Source organism: Letharia lupina (genome assembly GCF_014066315.1).
Source record: "Letharia lupina isolate WasteWater1 chromosome Unknown contig_13, whole genome shotgun sequence".
Taxonomy (NCBI): domain Eukaryota; kingdom Fungi; phylum Ascomycota; class Lecanoromycetes; order Lecanorales; family Parmeliaceae; genus Letharia; species Letharia lupina.
The window spans coordinates 498,309-519,316 of NW_023502982.1; the positions used below are offsets into that span (position 1 = coordinate 498,309).

General features: G+C 51.0%; 4 protein-coding genes across 4 annotated transcripts; 1 reads left to right on the forward strand and 3 right to left on the reverse strand.

The window, feature by feature from the left end:
- Positions 1–243: 243 nt before the first annotated feature.
- Positions 244–5,978, reverse strand: HO133_001641 (uncharacterized protein; the record flags this gene model as incomplete). The annotated part of the gene is made up of 3 exons (XM_037292569.1): positions 244–354; positions 410–5,388; positions 5,450–5,978. The coding sequence occupies 3 exons, from the start codon at positions 5,976–5,978 to the stop codon at positions 244–246; spliced, it is 5,619 nt and encodes a 1,872-aa protein (XP_037151108.1).
- Positions 5,979–6,744: 766 nt separating this feature from the next.
- HO133_001642 (uncharacterized protein) lies at positions 6,745–13,086 on the forward strand (the record flags this gene model as incomplete). The annotated part of the gene is made up of 2 exons (XM_037292570.1): positions 6,745–12,522; positions 12,580–13,086. 2 exons carry the CDS (start codon positions 6,745–6,747, stop codon positions 13,084–13,086), a joined length of 6,285 nt encoding a protein of 2,094 aa, XP_037151109.1.
- A 324-nt stretch (positions 13,087–13,410) lies between these two features.
- On the reverse strand, positions 13,411–15,727 carry HO133_001643 (uncharacterized protein; the record flags this gene model as incomplete). Its single annotated transcript, XM_037292571.1, has 3 exons — positions 13,411–14,692; positions 14,751–14,972; positions 15,072–15,727. 3 exons carry the CDS (start codon positions 15,725–15,727, stop codon positions 13,411–13,413), a joined length of 2,160 nt encoding a protein of 719 aa, XP_037151110.1.
- A 734-nt stretch (positions 15,728–16,461) lies between these two features.
- On the reverse strand, positions 16,462–18,993 carry HO133_001644 (uncharacterized protein; the record flags this gene model as incomplete). The annotated part of the gene is made up of 4 exons (XM_037292572.1): positions 16,462–16,671; positions 16,833–17,330; positions 17,739–18,278; positions 18,349–18,993. The coding sequence occupies 4 exons, from the start codon at positions 18,991–18,993 to the stop codon at positions 16,462–16,464; spliced, it is 1,893 nt and encodes a 630-aa protein (XP_037151111.1).
- Positions 18,994–21,008: the final 2,015 nt, after the last annotated feature.

A 21,008-nucleotide genomic window follows, 5' to 3' on the forward strand; every position in this document is an offset into this window, starting at 1 on the left:
CTCAGTGTTATGTGTAGGTGGAGATGAATTAAAAGCATTATAATAAAGTATCTCGGTGCGTAATTTATCTATGTGCCAACAAAAGAGTCCCGTTTGCCAACATAGTAGCGGCAGCTATCTACAAAGAGGTGAAGCCATGCATAAGTTGATGTACACCGAGCACGCCAGCACGCCTTTTGGTTTCAAGCCAAGCCTCCTGGCATAGGCACCACCTGCCACTGTCTCTTGCCATAAATAACTCGATCAAAACTTCGAGACGGCAATAGCGATAGCCTGGGCATCACTATGGCTTATGCTTACTTCCACGCCCTTCATGCCAACTTTGTTGGCGGCAGCTTTGGCGTCACCGTACAACTGTACACTCGTTAGCTTCTTGTAACCCACACGCATCACTGGAGCATGGACTCACAGTAACAACCGGAGCACCGTTCTCGTCATTTCCAATCTCAATATCCTTCAACGCGGCTCCTGCCCCTCTGCTCGGTACGCCCAAGCTCTTGAAGACAGCCTCTTTCGCACTCCACTTCCCTGCAAAGCTGGCTTGTGCACTTCCTGCTTTGCGGCAATATGCCTGCTCAGACGCTGTAAAGTTCCGCTCGACGAAGGTTTCGTTTTCAATATTAATGGCATCCACGTTCTCGATATCGACGCCGATCTTCGAGTTCGCGGATGCATTGGCTTTTATCAGGGACTCAGCCATCTCTCGGGCCTGTTCGGTCTTGGGATCGTTGGCTTTGTGAGGAACGATGGGGTACGTCAGCTCATGAGTCTTTTTGTCAACGGTCACGCGTGCGTTGGGATTGAGGAAGACTTGGCTTTGTTGTGCATCGGCGTAAGGTGAGTGAGTCTTGGCGACGAACATGGTATTGGTGATGAGACCGTTGTGGAAGTATCGGTAGGCGCGCTTCTGTCGTGCTTGAACCTTCTGCTTGTATGTTTGGAATTGTGCTTGGTCCAGGGTAGCAAATAGGTATTTTGGATGGATGCCAATGGCCTGAGCGCCTTTTTGGCCGAAACCGAAGGAGGTGACCGAGAAAGCTTTGACGCCATCGGTTTGAATGGAGCGGCTCGGATATACGATATAATCGAATTTCTCCATGATTTTATCAACATTGTCTGCGTTGCGGTTGCCGGGTACGAGACCACTGTTGAGAACTTGCAAGCAGCCGTTGAACATCCAGGCGCCAGCAGCACCCTTTGGATGACCGGTAAGATATTTTTGGAAGATACCCAGCAGAGCATTGCCCTTCTTCCGGCCCAGATGCTTCATCTGCTGGCAGATGACATCGGACTCGTTCTTGTCATTCGCGACTGTCGATGTTCCGTGAAACGAGGCGACACCAAGATCATCGATTGTTAGACCCCATGTAGCGAGTGCTCCTCGGAGGGGTGCGATCCGCGAATCTTCTTTCCAGAAGTTGTTGCCCAAGCTGAATGTTGCCTCCTTCTCTTGGCGAATGGCCTCCCGTTCAATGTGCGCAGCCCGGTCTTGCATGTATTCCGACTCGTTGAAATCACCACCTTGTGACTTCATTGCGGTGACTTCGTCTTGTAAGTACATGAGCTCAGACTCATGCCATTGTTTGATATGTGCTTTCCTCAAATCGAGCTGTCGCCGTCGGTACTTGATATCTAAAAGAGGTGATGGGAACTTCGACGGGGTCTCGCGAGCTGTGGTTAATACACCTTGGCCAGGAGCTGGTACGGATCGACCAATTTTGTCTGTGGCAGTGGCAGTAAGTCCAAGAATACCGTAAATTGGTACACCCATATCCAAGGCAAGCTGAGCACTCATGATCACCTGCATACCACATCCTTGTGACTCCATGAAGCCATTTCGAGTTGTGGTGGTGGGACGAGACATCTCTTTTGGTGTTCTACCATGAGCAAACTCATCTTCGGCATTGCTTGTGGCTTTCATGTTGGCGAATTCGTAGGAGCCTTCCTCTTGGAAATCATCGAAGCCACCAACGAAGCAGACCCTGGCCTTCCCTTCCAGGATAGTCTCGTAGCCGATATCAACCGATTCGACCGCTGTAGCACATGCACCAACAGGGGTCTTGATTGGGCCGGTAGACGAGAGCAGCAGCATGTTGACCCAGGCGCTCATTGTGTTGATGAATGACTCTTGCAGGATATCCTTTTGCAGCGGCTTGTCCAAGAAACGGTCTTTGTACATCCCACGCAAGGCGGTAGTTCCACCGATACCTGAACCTATACAATTTCCGACCTCTGAGATATGAACATACTGATAGAACTCATACGGATCGGTGATACCAGATGCAAGGAGGGATTCGACAGTGCAGACGAGGACATAGAGGGTGACAGGGTCGACTTGGGAGATGATATCGTCGGGAATACCGTAGGTCTTTGCACTCCAGCCTGTAGGTATTTGACCAGCGACGAGACGATCGAACTTGAGTGCTTTCGGGATGAGTAAAGTTGCTCCTTTCTTCAAGCGAACTGTAAACTCTCCAGACTCAGCGACTTCGAAAACCTCGACCTTGTCGCCATGCTCCCGCTTGAATTCCTCGGCGGTTTCCTTGGACGATTCAAACGGATCAAGGTCCTCTTCAATCACGACTTCTTGCATGAGCTGCTTCTTATTCGGATCGTAGCCATTGAAGAGCTCAGGCTCAATCAGACGAATACCAGAATGTTCCAAGACGTATTTCTCATATTTGCCCTTGATGTCCTTATCGTCTACTGGGTCGCCAGTCTTGGCATCCACCCAGCCTGAATATGATTTACCTTTGAGTGGGCCGTTATGATTTCGGATGAGGCCCATGATCCAAGCCATCTCAACGCATCCTTCAAGCGAGAATTGGCCATAAGCCTCCATCTCCCATCTTGTTCGGGAGTTCCCCCATGGTCCGACTTCGGAGAAGCCTGTGACGACGACGACTTTGTCAAGATTGACCATCCCTTTGAGATTGCCGTTGAGAGGCTCGATATCATTCTTCCAGTCTGGCAATTCTGGAAATTGGTATTTGATGTTGGCACGTGGCTCGACGGTGACCTTCCTGTATAGTGCTTCGCTGTCTTCTCCGTTGACAATCTTGTTCTCGATGGCAGTTTCTTTGGTTACGGCTTTTCGGACTTCGCTGGTCTCCATGATTTCCTTGCGAAGGTTGGTCATGAGATCCTTGAGGTCCGGGATAAATTGAAGACCCCCATTGAGATCAGCGAAGACAGGCTCCAATTGGCAAAGGTTGACAATGTTTGGCGCCATGAGTCCGAGAAGGTTGAAAGCCATCTCTTGCTGGGAAAAGGTACGGACACCGTACTTTTCGACACCTTCGGCAACAACATTGTTGCCAGACATGAGTCCAGTGCCTCGAGTCCAGCCAATGACTGCACCGCAGATGGTGAGGAAATTGCCCCAGCTTTCTGAATGCCACCTATTGAAGAGCGTCTCGAGCGCCAATTTGGATTCTGAGTATAGACCATCGTTGCCAAAAGTGCCGTGGTTGGGGGATAGAGGAAGGATGACTTGGGCTGGTCGAGTTTCGAAGCCGCGGGCCTGTTTCTGGGTCTTGATGCTACCGAGGAGCCTCAAAAGGTTGGTTAACATGATACGATGAGCAAGTTCTGACTTTGAATCAATGCTGTCGATTTCTCGACCATTCTCAGGAATTGCGGCGAATGGTACGACATAGTCGAGGTCCCAGCCGAGGCAGCCTTTCTTGGTGTCGTAGATATACTCGATCAGTGCCTCAACGTCCTGTTTGCTCCCTTGATTGAATGGCACGACAACTAGTTGCGAACCACTGGAACCATATCGCGCATACATTGATTGGTAGTACTCGGTGACTTCGCGAGAGAACCTGCTGGTGGTCACAATGACCTTCGCGCCACCACTGATCAGACCTTGCAATACATCGGCGCCGATAGATCCAGCACCGGCTCCTGTCATCAGTGCGTTCTTGCCCTGAAATGTGACACCCTCGTTGGCAGCGTGCTGGAGGCCCTCAAGATAGATGCCGGTGAGCCTCTTACTATATTCCCACCCATGCTCATCCTTCCTCTTGAGATGTAAGAACGGGATTGTCTCTACCTTGCCTTGCTTCACGTGTCCATTCATCGCCAACCGTGAGCCATTCTTGCCTCCCTTTTTAGCATGGCCGTTCGTCAATTTCCCGTTTGGCTTAGCATTCTCAAGCGGCATAATCTGGCCCTCGTTCATCGCGAGAGAGCGGATAACATTCTCATATAGAGACTTGATCTGGAGCTGTGATGATTTTGAGAGCTTGTGTTGCTGCTTGATGAGCTTGTAGATCCGACTGAGGTCGTTCTGCACCTTAGTCCGGTTGCCGTACTCCGAGAGCTTGCCACCATCCGCCATCTCTCGCACGTAGTGCTCAAGCTTGCGCGCGCTGGCTCTGGGGATCTCTGCATAATCAAGGTTACCGCGTCCATCGACAATAGTCTGTGGTCCAGTAGGTATCGCGACATCTTTGTATACTGGAGCTTGGCCGAGGACCTCTTTGCAATTGCTGATCAATTCTTTTCCGAGTTCCTTGGCCAGCTTGTAGGTTTCTCCTCGTTCGGTTGGGCATGTGTCCATATGGTATTGCATGAAGTCGAGGAGTAGAGGATTGGATCGGTTCATGATGCGAATACACCGACTGACAATCTCACGATCGACGGCCTTTAATCGCCCAAAGATGATATCGTAGTACATGGAGAGTGCGTCTTGACGAGCCCAGTTCCACGCTGAATCGTAGACTCTGGCCTTCAACTGGCTGAATGAAGGCTCAATGCCATTAGCATAGAACTCGCCATGCTCAGTATTCCAGAGGTCCAGTTGTGCCTGAAGAACTTTCTGTGACTCTTGGGAACCAACGTAAGCCTTGTCTCCAGCTCGGAGATCCATCTTGAGGTATCGTGCGAAAAGCTCCAATTGTTGTTTGAAAAGAGCTCTCTGATCTTTCGTGAGAGCGTCAATTGCAGCCGGGTCCATCATCATGCCTCCCCCACCGGCACCTGCATCACCACCCGCTGTAGGCGCTGAAAGGTTGATGCCAGCGTTCGAAGCGTACTTGTTTGCTGTATCGTCAAGATATACCTTGGCATCGCCCTCCGACCCTAGGCGAGACGCAGGCTCCATGGTCAATGCAAGCAGCAACACGCCGTCTTGCCGTCCAGCGCCCAATCCCCATCTTGTCTCAAGGTACTTGCGAACAGCTGTGATGTTGAACCCGCCAGGCATCTTGGAGGAAACAAGTCTTGCAACCAATGACGAGGACTGCTTGCCCAGCTGACCATTGAATGTGGCTTGCATTGAGGCGCCTAGTTCGTCGAGGGGGGTATCTTCTGGTTTCTCAGGCGTCGAACCAAATTCTTTGCCAAGGTCTCCGAGAATTTCATTTTGTAGAGTAGATTTGCCTGTAATTCAATGTCTATCAGCTGATATCTCTCTGAAGCCTATTAATGAACTTCTACATACCGCCAACCAAGTCTTTGATAGCTTTGCTTAGTGGTATATCTGCAAATGGCTTCTTCAGCTTCTGGGCGATCAAAGACCTAACAATGTCAACCGCTTGAACAGGAGCATCTTCTACAGCTGCTGCCGGCCCAGAGCTCGGTGGCGGGGGCGCGGCTGCAGCTGCTGGCGCAGAAGATTGTGCAGGGGCTGAGGATGAGCTTGAAGCTGGCGCATCACCACCCGCTGGGGCCGCCTCTTCTTCGACGACTGGGTCAACGTCGTAGTAGATCTCTTTGGCATCTTTGTTGTAGCACAGAATTTGCCGTTGTACTGACTTGGCCGCGTCGTAGGCTTCATATTTGGAAGCAAGTGTTCTCTTGGCCATGCCACCGAGTGTGTCCGCAGGGCCAATTTCGACGATTCGCTCCGTGACCTTCTCGCCGAGAATGACATCTTGAGTCTCGATCCATCGAACCGGGCTTGCAAATTGATATGCAAGTAATTCGACGAGGAGCGTATGTGCTAATTCTTGCTCGACCTCGGGCGTCATGATAGAGGGGCTTTACGTCCAGAGGACGGAGGGAGGTCGTTTGTAGTAGAAGGAGGACCAGAGACTAGCCGTCGTATTGAATGTGACGCCCAATCAGTGTTTGTAGCTGTCAATAACTGCCTGAGTGTAAAAGTTGGTTCCGAAAAGGTATACAAGGGATGTTCTCGGTGGGCATATAAAACGTGCCGGGGGAAGAACTCCAAAATAATGAAGGAGAGGAAGGAGAATGAGTGTATTCCGGCTCCAACAATTAGAGGATTAGGTATACAAAAGACCAATTGGTAAATGCGTGTTTGGTCAGCAAAGCTCTCACACTCTCACGCCTCCTGTTCAGTGTTGGGAAGCTTGCGGAGAAATGACACGCAGAAGCGCATCCACGCAAAAAGGGCGTTGAAAAAACTAACTCTCTTTGCGGTTTAGCGCCGATCCATTATCTCTCCTCGGTAGGATGTCGCACCCCAGCTTTTCTGCAACTAAAGAAATTCCAAGGAATTTTTACTCTTGGTGGATCAGCCTGGTTCAGCGTCGGGATGATCAGGCCTGGCGACTCTCAACGCTTCGTAGCAACCCAATAAATAATTCCTGAGTAACTTCAATTTTACGGACGAAGCTGTAGGCTGTTTTGAAATCTCTCGTCACTCTTCTCATATATCAATTGCGATAACGCCGCAGTCTACAGTACCCAAAACCAGGTGTTTGTACAGCTACCTAGGTACCCATTGTGCCATTCACCAGTTCTACAAACCTTGCCTCGACATCCTCCAACATGTACGGCACAAACCCACAAACGGGCATATCAACGCCTCGATCCTCACAGTCTCTCCGACCGCTCTCCCTCACACACGGCTCCCTTGAACACACACTGCTGATTCCCACAGCATTACATTTCTACGCCTCGCAACTAAAAGACAGATTTACAGCAACCCTTCCAGAGCCCACAGACGAGCTTGCCCAGGACGACGAGCCTTCGTCGACGGCGGAGCTCGTGGCACGCTACCTCGGTCACATAGCTTCAGAGATAGACGATGGCGAAGATTTTCTCGAAGTGCTCAAGCTCGTCTTAAATGAGTTTGAGCGCGTATTCCTGCAAGGGAACGACGTGCACGCTTTGGCAGTATCGCTCCCTGGGATAGCACAGAAGAAACTGGTGGTGGTCCAGTCATATTATGCAGCAAGAGCTTCCGCGAACCGACCGCTCAAGTCTCACCCATCCGCACTTTTCAGAGCAGCGGAAGATGAAGAGGCAGGCCTATACGCTGTATTCGGAGGTCAGGGGAATATTGAGGAGTACTTTGACGAGCTCCGAGAGGTCTACACCACATATCCTTCATTCGTGGAGGAGCTGGTCGAAGATTCCGCCGAGCTCCTACACACTCTGTCTAGAGACCCACGAGCCGAGAAGCTCTACTCCAAGGGACTCGACGTTATGCGATGGCTTCATGACAAAGATACGCAACCAGATACAGACTACCTCGTATCTGCGCCAGTCAGCTTGCCTCTTATCGGGCTCGTTCAGTTTGCCCATTATGCGGTGACCTGTAAGGCAATGGGTCAGACACCTGGGGACATCAGACAGAAATTCCTCGGTACTACTGGTCATTCACAAGGCATCGTCACAGCTGCCGCAATTGCAGCAGCGGATTCATGGGAATCCTATGAAAAGGTAGTTAGGAAGGCCCTTACGATGCTCTTTTGGATTGGTTCGCGAAGTCAACAGGCTTATCCACGGACATCACTCGCCCCTTCGATCCTGCAGGACTCGATAGATAACGGGGAGGGCAATCCTACACCAATGTTGTCTGTTCGAGATCTTTCGAGATCTGCGTTGCAGGAGCATATCGACACGACCAATCATCATCTACCGCAAGACCGCCATATCGCCATCTCACTCATTAATAGCGCTCGCAACTGTGTCGTCACTGGTCCTCCCATCTCGCTCTATGGATTGAACCTTCGCCTCCGAAAAGTCAAAGCCCCTACCGGTCTTGACCAAACACGCATCCCGTTCACCGAGCGAAAAAGCCGCTTCGTGAATCGCTTCTTACCAATTACCTCCCCATTCCATAGCATATACCTCATCGAAGCCTACAAGCATATTGTGGAAGACCTCAGCCATATCCAAATTAGCGTCAAGGATCTCACTATCCCAGTCTTCAACACAGCTACTGGGGTGGATGTCCGGCAAGAAGGAGAGGACAATATCGTGCCAGCATTGGTTCGAATGATAACGCAGGATCCTGTCGACTGGGCCAAGGCAACCGTCTTCTCCAAAGCAACGCACATTATTGATTTTGGTCCTGGTGGTATCTCTGGCCTTGGTGTATTGACAAGCCGAATCAAGGAAGGCACTGGCGTGCGAGTGATCCTTGCGGGTGCAATTGATGGCACAAATTCTGGGGTGGGATACAAGGCTGAGCTTTTCGATCGCGATTCGGAACATGCGATCAAGTACGCCGTCGATTGGGTCAAAGAGCATGGTCCAAAACTGGTCAAGACATCCGTCGGACAGACCTTTGTGGACACTAAGATGAGCAGGCTCCTCGGTGTTCCTCCGGTGATGGTGGCTGGTATGACTCCATGTACCGTGCCTTGGGATTTCGTGGCTGCTACCATGAGGGCTGGGTACCAGATCGAGCTTGCGGGAGGTGGATACTACAACGCAAAGACCATGACAGAAGCTTTGAAGAAGATTGAAGACCATATTCCGGCAGGTCGCGGTATCACGATCAATCTCATCTACGTCAATCCCCGAGCCATGGCGTGGCAGATCCCTCTGATCGGCCAGCTCCGCGCTGATGGCGTACCCATCGAGGGGCTAACCATCGGGGCTGGTGTACCGTCAATTGAGATTGCTAACGAGTACATCGAGACACTCGGTATCAAGCATATTGCATTCAAACCTGGATCCGTCGAAGCGATTCAAGCAGTCATTAACGTCGCTCAATCGAATCCCCACTTCCCTGTCATACTCCAGTGGACTGGTGGACGCGGTGGTGGCCATCATTCATTTGAAGATTTTCACCAGCCTGTTTTGCAAATGTACGGCAGGATTCGAAGCTGTGGTAATCTCATCTTAATCGCCGGCAGTGGTTTCGGTGGTTCTGAAGATACCTATCCCTATATGACCGGCACTTGGTCATCAAGATTTGGATATCCACCGATGCCGTTTGATGGATGCCTCTTCGGTAGTCGCATGATGACTGCCAAAGAAGCAAAGACATCTAAAAATGCGAAGAGAGCTATCGCGGAAGCTGAAGGTATTGATGACAGTCAATGGGAGAAAACTTACAAAGGGCCAGCTGGTGGAGTCATCACAGTACGATCTGAGATGGGCGAGCCAATCCACAAGCTTGCAACCAGAGGCGTCAAGTTCTGGGCTGAGATGGACCAAAAGATCTTTAGCCTTGACAAGGCCAAGCGCGTGCCCGAACTCAGGAAACAGCGTGAATACATCATCAAGAAGCTCAACGATGACTTCCAGAAAGTATGGTTCGGTCGCAACTCTTCCGGCCAGGTCGTGGACCTCGAAGACATGACCTATGGTGAGGTCTTGAAGCGCATGGTGGATCTCATGTACGTCAAGCATGAGTCCCGTTGGATTGATCAGTCTCTTGAGCGCTTGACTGGAGATTTTATTCGACGACTGGAAGAGAGGTTCACCGCCGCTCCTGGCAAGTCCTCTCTAGTTCAGAGCTACTCGGAGTTGGACGAGCCTTACAAGGTTGTTGATAGCGTCTTCGAGGCCTATCCTGAGGCCAACGATCAACTGATCAACGCTCAAGATGTCCAACACTTCCTGCTCTTGTGTCAACGGCGGGGACAGAAGCCAGTACCGTTTGTCCCTTGCCTTGACGAGAACTTCGAGTTCTTCTTCAAGAAAGACTCGCTCTGGCAGTCCGAAGATCTTGAGGCTGTGGTAGACCAAGATGTCGGGCGAACATGTATTCTCCAGGGCCCAACTGCTGCAAAATACTCTAATGCGATTGATGAGCCAATCAAGGATATCCTTGACGGTATTCACGAGGATCACATCAAAGGTCTCACAAGAGATGTATACGGCAATAAAGAGTCCACAATCCCGGTCGTCGAATACTTCGGAGGACAGCTACTCCTCGATGATGGGATTGACGAAGATGCGAATGGTCTCACGACCTCGCAAGATGACGACCGAGTCAGCTATCGCCTTTCCTCTGCACCCAATGCATCGCTTCCTGATCTAGAGGCGTGGATGCATCTCCTCGCGGGGAAAGCGTACTCTTGGAGATATGCTATGTTTACTACAGAGGTTTTTGTCCAGGGTCAAAGATTCCAGACCAACCCTTTCCAGAGGATATTTGCACCTACTAAAGGAATGCTCGTTGAAATACTGCATCCGAAAGACCCAGCGAAGACAGCCATCCACGTGAAGGAGGTGTCCCGTTCTGGCAAAATGGTCATGACTGTGGAGGTCGTCATGACAAACCAGAAAGAGATTGTTGTCAATCTTTTCGAGGAAAGGACGGCAGAAGGCAGGGCTGTGCCATTGCCCTTGATATTTACCTACCATCCTGAAGCTGGCTATGCTCCCATTCGTGAGGTGATGCAAGGTCGAAATGACCGCATCAAGGAATTTTACTATCGCATCTGGTTTGGGGACGAGAAAGTTCCGTTCGAGACTCCTGCCACAAGTACGTTTGAAGGAGGTCGAGCTACTGTGACTAGCCAAAAGATCGCGGACTTTGTTCACGCCGTCGGAAACACTGGAGAAGCATTCGTTGACAGACCTGGAAAAGAGGTCTTTGCCCCCATGGACTTTGCTATCGTCGTTGGCTGGAAAGCTATCACGAAGCCCATCTTTCCTCGATCAATCGATGGTGACCTTCTCAAATTGGTGCATCTCTCTAACGGTTTCCGCATGGTTCCTGGCGCGGAGCCCTTGAAGAAGGGCGACGTTGTGGACACCACTGCTCAGATCAATGCTGTCATCAACCAAGATTCCGGGAAGAAGGTCGAAGTTTGCGGGACCATCAAGCGTAATGGCAAGCCTGTGATGTTAGTAACGACCCAATTCTTGTACCGTGGCGCGTATTCAGACTTTGGCAACACCTTTGAGCGTAAGGACGAGACACCCATGCAGATCCACCTTGGCTCGTCGAAAGACGTGGCTGTCCTGCGCTCCAAAGAATGGTTCAACGTGGATGAGCCAAATATTGAGCTGCTAAATCAGACATTGACGTTCCGTCTGCAGACATTAGTCCACTTCAAGAACAAGACAATTTTCAGTTCAGTCGAGACGATTGGAGAAGCGCTACTAGAGTTGCCGACCAAGGAGGTTATCCAAGTAGCTTCAGTTGACTACCAGGCTGGGGTCTCACACGGAAATCCTGTCATTGACTATCTCCAGCGATATGGTTCATCAATCGAGCAGCCCGTCAACTTTGAGAACCCGATCCCTCTTAGCGGCAAGACTCCTCTTGTCCTTCGAGCTCCTTCTTCGAATGAAACATATGCGCGTGTCTCGGGAGATTACAACCCGATCCACGTTTCTCGCGTTTTTTCAAGCTACGCAAACCTCCCTGGCACAATTACGCATGGCATGTACTCTAGCGCTGCTGTTCGTAGCTTAGTCGAGACCTGGGCTGCCGAAAACAATGTCGGTCGTGTTCGAAGCTTTCATTGCGACATGGTTGGCATGGTTCTGCCCAACGATGATATCGAGGTCAAACTTCAGCACGTGGGGATGGTGTCAGGCCGTAAGATCATCAAGGTCGAAGCAAGCAATAAGGACACAGAGGCCAAGGTTCTAGTGGGAGAGGCTGAAGTCGAGCAGCCAGTCTCTGCCTACGTTTTTACGGGACAAGGTTCACAGGAACAAGGGATGGGTATGGAGCTTTACGGAAGCAGCCCAGTAGCCAAAGAAGTGTGGGACCGTGCCGACGCCCATTTCATGGAGAATTACGGCTTCTCAATCACCGACATTGTCAAGAATAATCCGAAAGAGCTCACCATCCATTTCGGCGGTCCTCGCGGTAAAGCAATCCGTGAAAATTACATGTCAATGACTTTCGAGTCTGTCAATGCGGACGGCTCCATCAAGTCAGAGAAGATTTTCAAGGAGGTCAACGAGAACACCGCCTCATACACCTACCGCTCACCCACCGGTCTCCTCTCTGCTACTCAATTCACACAACCTGCATTGACTTTGATGGAGAAAGCCAGTTTCGAAGACATGCGCTCCAAGGGTCTTGTACAGAGGGACAGCACCTTCGCAGGGCACTCGCTTGGAGAATACTCTGCATTGGCGGCTCTGGCAGAAGTCATGCCAATTGAAAGCTTGGTGTCGGTAGTCTTTTACCGCGGTCTCACTATGCAAGTCGCCGTGGAACGGGACGAAACCGGCCGCTCCAACTACTCTATGTGTGCTGTCAACCCCAGCCGAATCTCTAAGACCTTCAACGAGCAAGCACTACAGTATGTGGTTGAGAATATCGCGGAAGAGACTAAGTGGCTTTTGGAGATCGTCAACTACAATGTCGCGAACATGCAATATGTTTGCGCTGGTGATGTAAGTCGACTCCATCTTTCCGGCCCTGCCATCGTCTCATACTAATCCCCTTTCTAGCTCCGTGCCCTCGACTGCCTAACCAATGTTACCAACTTCCTCAAAGCCCAAAAAGTCGACATTAACTCCCTCATTGAAACCCTCTCCCTCGACGACGTCAAAGCCAGGCTTGTCGAGATCATCCGCGAGTGCGCCGCGCAAACATCTTCGAAACCCCAACCCATCGATCTCCAACGCGGCTTCGCTACCATTCCGCTCAAAGGCATCGACGTGCCTTTCCACAGTACCTTCTTACGCTCCGGTGTGAAACCTTTCAGATCTTTCTTGTTGAAGAAGATCAACAGGACGACGATCGATCCTAGCAAATTGGTAGGGAAATACATTCCCAATGTGACGGCTAAGCCGTTCGAGATCTCAAAGGAATACTTTGAGGAGGTTTACAAGTTGACGAATAGTCCGAGGATCGGCAATGTGTTGGCGAATTGGGAGAAATATGAGAACAGTAGTAATGAGGCTACGCCAGCGAGGGCGAGGAGCCAGAGTCAGGTTCTTGTCAACGGTGATTAAAGAGGAGCAGTCGCTGTGTACGTTACAATGCATAGGCGGAGGCAGGCGTTCTCAGGGGTTTGGAAGATATCAGCTGGCGATAAAAGGGTCATGGCTCTTTAGTGCTCGTAGACCTCCTTGAATTAGAGCCTGCTATGTAAACGAGATTAATCATACTGGTACATATTACAATCGCCTCATCTGAAGAAGCTAAGCTGATCTCGCACAAGTGGTATATGAAAAACACCTCCCCCTTCCTTCCCGCACGTGCCGTATGGCTTTCGAAAATGGTCACAAACATCCTCCCATACCTCCTTCCGAACAAGCACCGCCGCCCCCCCTCAATCAAACAAGCGGCCCCACATGCCGCCTCCACTCCGCGACCCTCCCCTCCGCCGTCCTCCCCTCCACGATCCCCGCCAGCAAACTCTCCCTCCTCGTCTCCCCCGTCGCCCCCGCACCGACCCCGCCCGGCGGCAGCGGCCGATGTCTCGCCGCCTCGGTCGCATAATCGCTCACCACCCGCCTCGGCACGACTCTCTCGCTGGCGCGGGTGGTCGGGCGGTTATTGTACTGTCTCGAAGCTGCCGAGTGCTGCTGCCGCAGTGCCGGTTCCGGGGGTCGGGGCGGTGCGTGCGGTCTCAAGGGCGGTTCTACTGGCGGTGGTGCTGGTGCCGGTGCTGGACGACGGTGTTGCGGTCGGGCTTCGGCCGTTAAACGCTCCGCGGCGCGCTCGTGGGCTGGGTTGTGCAGTGCGGAGAGAACCTCGGCGGCGCGGCGGATCCAGTCTTCGTTCGTACGATGGGGTGCAGCATTGACGTAGGGCGCGTTGTCGAGGTCGATCAGGTCGGCTTCCCCGTCCAGGCCGAGGATCTGGATCCTCCTCGCAAACGCCTCGTCTCTCAATTCTTGGTCCCTTCGCCTGTCCAGCTCCTCCTGGTATCCGCGTGCGGGATTCCCTATCGGGGCTCTGCGGATTTGAGGGACATTCATGTGAATGAGGCGGTCGGCTTCGACGGCTTCGTAGTTGAACCAGGGGCAATCGCACGTTTTCCACTTGAGGCCACAGATCATGCAGAATTCGGCGCGGCAGCGACAGGTCATGTGGTTGCAACCTTCCTTCAGCTCGACGGTCGCAGAGCAGTTGAAACAGCGTTGCCACCCTTCTTCTTTCGCGACCTTGATGAACTCCTGCGTGGCGGCGTCTTTGGGGCATTCACGGCTGGAATGCCACTTGTTGTTGCACGTGCAGCAGACTTTCGTCTTGCACCTTTGACATTTGCCATACTTCCTGCCTCCGTTGGCGCCACCGCTGGTATCGACGTGGATATGTGCGGGTTTGATCCATGAACCGCAACCCCTTGCGGGGCAGTAGATGCGGTTTTTGGTAGTGTATTCCTGATATTTGCGATTCCACTTTCTTTTAAAATTGTTGTCGAAGAGCTTGTCGACGTGTTTCAGGTCGATGCAGTCTTTGGTACAGCAAGTGGGAGGCATATGTTGTGGGTCGGTTGTAGAAAGGGTGAAGAGGCGGCGGAGGCAGGCGTTGCACATGCGGTGTTTGCAGGGCAGTAAGGCGGTTTTGGAGATTGGAACGTCGTCGGAGAGGCAGGTTATGCATTCTACTCTGTCAGGTTCTGGGTCAGCAGGAGCACGAAAGTGATTTCAAAGTATATAAAGCTTACTGTTGCTCTGGCTTAGGTGGCCTAGCTGGTGGGACCGGTTTGGCTGGTGTAGGGAGCCCAAATATCGAACCGAGAATACTCGAGGGCCGAGCAGCTGGTCTGGTTCCTCTAGTAGTAGAAGGCGCTCGCTCCAACTTCTCGCGTACGGGTGGTGAGGTGGGCTGGTCAGACGATAGGGGTCGCGCTTGACGGGCAGACGTCTGACTTCGCTTCAAGGGCGGCCTGAAGAACGATGTAGTTATGGTCTCGCGGACAGACGCGCTTCTGCAGTACAAGCATTTAGCACTCGGAATACATGCCTCGGAGGGTGTATGTATCTACCTAGTGACCGGAGCCTTATCCCGGGTGCTCTTTGGAACATAATCGGCGATAGAGCGCTTCTCGCGCCGTAACGGAGTATGAGTTTTTTCCTCGTGGTGAGGCGGCCTTCGCTCAGAGTGTCTCGTTTGCAATTCTCTGTCCCCTGTTCGCTGCCGCTCATGCCTTGTCCTACTTGCTTCGCCGGCGTTCGTTGTCGATCTCCGTAGGCTGCTAGGCCTAGACCGATCCGCTTCCCCCTCGCTTTTCTTTTGCGCCTTATAGACGTAGACTCTTTCGCCTTCCCTTGCATCCTCCTTCTCGGATCTGCGGTGATGGTGCCGATGTTCTGAATCAGACTTCCTCCGCACTTCTCGAACTGCCACCCTTGGTTCCTTCCCATACGTCTCCTTCGCGTTTGTTTTAGAGTCTGAATACGTTCTTCGAGGTGTATGAGAGGTCATCGCCCCCTTGGCTCTTAGGCGACGCTCCTCGGAAGGACTTTTGCAGGCCCCAGCAAGGACCCGTCTCAGTCCACCCACGACCACACTTTGGCTTGAATCTGAGACCGTGGATTTTGGACCGCCTTCATACGCCTGGTATCGTAGAGAGTGTGAAGGGTAAACTTGAGTGCGGTGATGGTGGTGGGAAGGAGTAGATATTGTGGTGGCGACGGGCATGCTAAGGTGCCCAAAGCTAGGGCAACTTGACTGATTGGACGCTTTCAGGCACCTTTTCCTCCGAACCTGAGATATATTGCCACGCCTTGGTCAGGGGCTTGCTCTTCTTCCGCCTCAGGATTGATTGGGTGAGAAGCGCGGAGGCTTGCATCTGCGATTCCGTATTGAATCTGATACATATATACTGCATGCAGGCGATTTGCCGCGGGGCAGCCAACAGGATCCAGCCAGCTGGCAAAGTGGTCGCGCTGGCTGAGGGAGTCTGTCAAAGGTAAGCAAAGTCTCTCAGGTGCCTTGGATGGTTCAGCGCATAGGATTTACTCTACTGTAGACGAGCTGTGACAAGCTTCGAATCTCTGGCCAATCAGGAGCATCGGGACGTTGTGGGCCTACACCGGCTAGCTCGTTTCTGCTTGCCCGATCATCTCCTGTTTCAACAGTCAACATCAACGCATCAATGGGAGAGCGTCGGCATCTATTAGAGGAATTCATAAGCTGTCTTACCCTCGCATCATACCTGCTGGGCAGATGAGGGTGATTGAGATAGTAAGAACTTAAGAAGCTCGTAATTACAGGAACACTCCATTTTCCCGCCAGTCAAAATGACACGAAGAATCTGCAGGAGGAGAAACTGATTTGATACATTTTGCACCTTACATGCAGCGAGTGTTAGACCACTACGGTCCAGCAAATGCATGATTCGAGATCTTTCTCTTAGCAAGCCCTTCAATAGGTCAGCTTTCTACCTCGTCTTCCACATATTCGTCATTTGTATCTCCTTCCGCGTCAGCCTTTTCTCCTTCTTCTCCTCCTTCTCCTTCTTCTCCTTCTTCTCCTTCTTCTGCCGCGTCCTTCCAGCCTTGCTTTTCCAATTCCTCGATGATCAGCTCGTGGAATATCTCCCAACGTTCTTCAAACCAATAGCTATGGCAATCCAGTGCAGTCTGGTTCTCATGAACTGAAAATATCTTGTCATATAAACGCCTTTTCTTCCTATGGAGCCGAGGGCCAGGAGACGATCATCTTCCTTTGAATTCCAGGAAACTTGGGATTCTGGCAAAAGTTTGAGGTCCCGGTCCTATCTCGTTCTACACTACTATAGCACGGTGCGGTCGGTAAAATATGGATGCATGATCTCAAAATCCATGCCTTCGTGTCGAAGAGCGACGAGTAGTCGATCCTCATCATGAGTCCACGGCCAATGACTCTCGGCGGAGAGATTTGGAGAATAGTCCTCAAGGTGTATTATGCAGGCGCCGATGCTCCGCCCAACTCTGCCGCTGATCGTCTTCCAACCTTGACCTTCGGTGAAGAGGGCAACCAGAGATCGATCCTCCGCTTCTGACCAAGCACTCCCGGCGCCTGATTTCTTCCGATCATCATTGCGATGTGACCACTTACTTCTGCAATTGTCAGCATGGTGCCCCGGGATCTGTTTGCTGATAGCGTCCCAGCTCTCGCTCTCCATCTTGAGGTCGACGAGTGTCTCCAAATCTCCAACCGACCACTTTGCGTCCTTTTGGTCGCAGGGCCGATAGAAGATAGCGGTGATACAGCCTTTACTTTCTGGTTCTGAGGCTGGACTTCGCTTGCAGTGGACGGTCTTTTGACCATTTTGGCTAGCGATCGCCAACGCTGGAGCTTTTTATCACTCGGGCACGCTCCTTTATATATGCCACAAGCGATCTTCTTTGTCGTCAGCTTGCACGGTCACTCAGCAGGGAGGAGAACATGCTCAATAGCTACGAGACCGAATCAGGCACCCACAATAAGGCGTTCCGGAGATTAAGATATTTCAATTCGTACAAGCCAGAGTATGCAATTGAGTACGCACGTCTAGGGTCTCGAAATACGATCACCCTATCGAACGCCATTGTTTGAAAAGATAATCCACCTATTCTTACAGTCTATAGCACGTGCACCTGTGCGCAATTTTCTCGGATTCGGAAGTTTGTTGCGCGTCGAAGAATCAAGATATGTAAGCTCGGATGATACACGACACTATACCTACCGGTGTCAACGAGGGGAACTCCCTCTCACTGCAATTTGATAAAGCTAGAGCGTTACCACGGGCCAACCAGGCGCTCGGCCTTCCATCGTCCATCTCATCGCTTTCTTCATCCGCTTCTCCATTGTCCACCGTACAATCGGCCACATCGGTCATCTCGCTAGCTCCACCTCTTTTCACTATCCCCTCTTTCACTCTCTCCAGATCAATCTCGCCATTGCCAATAAAATTGCTGAAGTCATCCCAACAGTCTTCAAACCAACAAGTACAACAGTCCCCATCGGTATGAGTACTCTTCAAACCCTCCCAAATCTCGACCCATGACTCATCGGTCTTGCGTAGCTCAAAGAGACGCTCGGATTTCCTGATTTGTCCGTGGCGTTTGGGCGATACTGCGTGATTGGAGATTTTTGGACGCTGAAGATTAAATTTCGCAGGCTGCAGGGGATTGGACTGGGGTGCAGGCATTTGAAAAGAGGCGTCCCGGAAGTCAAGGTTTGTGGATGCCTTGCATAAATCTATGCCATATCGATCCTCAATTTTCTACACGTAAGATGCAGTCGTTATTCTAGGTTTACTTTTGTGCCTTGTGCGATCTTTCAGTGGTAATGACCTGGACCTCGCCCTCGTCTATAACACCTTCAGCTTCAGCATCAGCCTCATTGTCCTTCACTCCTACGTCTGTCATCCCTTCGCGCTCAGTCTCTTCGTCACCCATAGTCTCTTCTTCGCTAAACCCATCAGCTACATCCCCCTCTTCCTCTTCCTCTTCTTCTTCTTCTTCTTCTCCGTCATCCAGGCCTTGCCTTTTCAGCTCCTGCACAAGATCGGGATGCATCCTATAAAAGTAACTGCAGCAGGCTCTCCAGGGACGCCTTAGTCTTGCGCTGATTTCCTTCCGGTTTTCGCCTCCCATTCGAAGGGAAACTAGTAGTTCAACTTCCTGTCTTGACCACAGGCTTTTGGGGAATGGAACAGCCTGAGCTGCCGGCATCGCCGGTGGGAGCTGCTGTGCATACCAGCCTGATGAGTTACGTTTACTCCATTTTGTACGACAATCAACCTCTGTACGCCCGATATGGTCGCTAATATATTCAAAGCTTTTGCTCTTGTCTATGAATTTGGTGAGTAGGTTGTATTCTTCTTTCGTCCACCGCTCCTTTTTCTTGGTCGGAGCGGAATATGGAGATGCATTGGCTAGAGCGTCTGCATTCTGGATTCGAGACTCTACTTTGCTTGAGTTGGATGATGCCTCCATCATACCGACCAAAGGTTTCTTCTGCGCAGTGTTATGAAAAGGAGGACGAGGAGTAGTCTCTTTCAGAGAAGAAGAAGAAGAAGAAGAAGAGTGCCTCGATGGTAAAGCTTTGAATAATATCGAGAAGATGTAGACGGAGACTGCCTTCCAGTTGTTGTACCTGCCAACTCTACATGGGGTGTTTAGTATCAAAGAGCAAGGGAGTAGACGGACTGTTTTAGTGGGAATATGGCCACCTTATGTACATGCAACGAAGACTTCCCTTCATAATTGGGCTGCGCAGCCCCGACAACGAGGCCGAATTTCCGATTCCGTTGCAGGCGTTGAGATCTTTCAGGTCCGATTGCAGGTATCTTACAAGAAGGCATTGCGGAAAGAAGGCATTGCGGAAAGAAATCGCAACGGTCGATCTACAGTGCAGTGCTAAAATGATGTACTAAATGAAGTTTTGGCTCTCACGGCAGGATAGCGCAGCACAGGGTTTGTGATTGCCTTGACGAAAGTAGCATCGCTGAAGAGACGTAGCATCAGCGCATGCACGATATTGCATCCATCCAAGCTACTGAGGCTGCACCAGGCTCTTCACAGTCAAAATAAGGACTAAGAACCCATCATAGAATTAGCAAAAAAGGCGTTGATCTTATTTTTTTTGACAAGGAGAACGCTTCTCTAGCTAAGACAAGCCACCCGCCGATATGTGCAAGATCAAGAGATCTCGCTAGGATGAAGATTCGAACGTTGTCTACCCACACGGGCACCACGGGTATTATCTTTCGATAAAGGTCCGGTGCCATCAACATCAATCTAGCACCACAGCACTCATTGGTGGCATCGGCGTCAGGCGCCTCCGTAGGCGTAGAAGGAGGGATGGCAAGAGTCTCGCAGAAGGAAGTTTCGTACACTCTCGAACTATACTTTAGAGTAGCGCGACGACTTCTCTGATGATCTCGGACTTTGGGGACGTGGTGACTTCAGTTCCACAATCACGTGTGCCGGTCACGCATTTCCCACTGGCTCCCGCACTAGGTATGGCATTGAGATGAGGATTTGAAATCATTGAAGCGCATCTCTTTGGCCGAGAGTACTTTATGTAAGGTACGCCCCAAACCCAGGTAACGAATTAAGCTTTCAACGTGCATTACTGTATCACAGAAAATCCGTGCACTTGCAGCCTGTAATTTACGTATTTCACTCTAATCCGTCCATCCGAGGTAAGACAATGCCCAGCGACGATACAGGCAAAATCACCACTGGCTTATAACGAGTATGCAGATTTATCCCCTGAGTTCCTCGTCGAGATACAGATCGCAGAGACTAGGAGTACGCGAGCACGTGACCAACGAAGAAAACTCGGAGGCGCTATGGAAGCTAAGCGAAATACTTGAATGAGATAAAGACTTCAATGAAACAAAGACTTCAATAGAATAGAGACTGATATATCAAAGACTTTATTCAATTAGAGAACTTCGACCCATGTCCGAGAACGATACATATCAACCAACTTTTAGCGGACAAGACATTCTGCTCGAGTGCTATGGAAGACTCTTCCAACAAGAGGCATGATCAAGAGAGTATGTCCGATGATTTCCGAGTACGAACTGTACTTTACATCCTGTAAGTCTACCTTAGACCCTGTCGCTTCCGGGTACAACACACGCCACCCAATGCACAGGCATATTAGCCGATGTTCATTGGTCATAATGTGCACCAGTGAGTCAAGCCCGCACGTACTAAATGTTAGTGGATTTTGTCTGCAAATATACAAAGAGAGGTCCTTTTCTCATCAAATTAAACCCTTTTTATTCTTTTGCATACCAGACTTTTTCCCTTGCAAAAGTGTTCTTCTTTTCCTGTCTCTCAACACAGAGAGACACACACTCTTTGTCGCTCGAGCCGGTCGTAACACGAGCCAGACGTTCCTAGGGGCACAGGCCCGAAGGCGCTTCGCCTTGCCGAGGAAAGCATCGCTTGCAGAAGGGGTCTAGTCGCAGACTTGTCAGGTTCAAGGTCGAGGC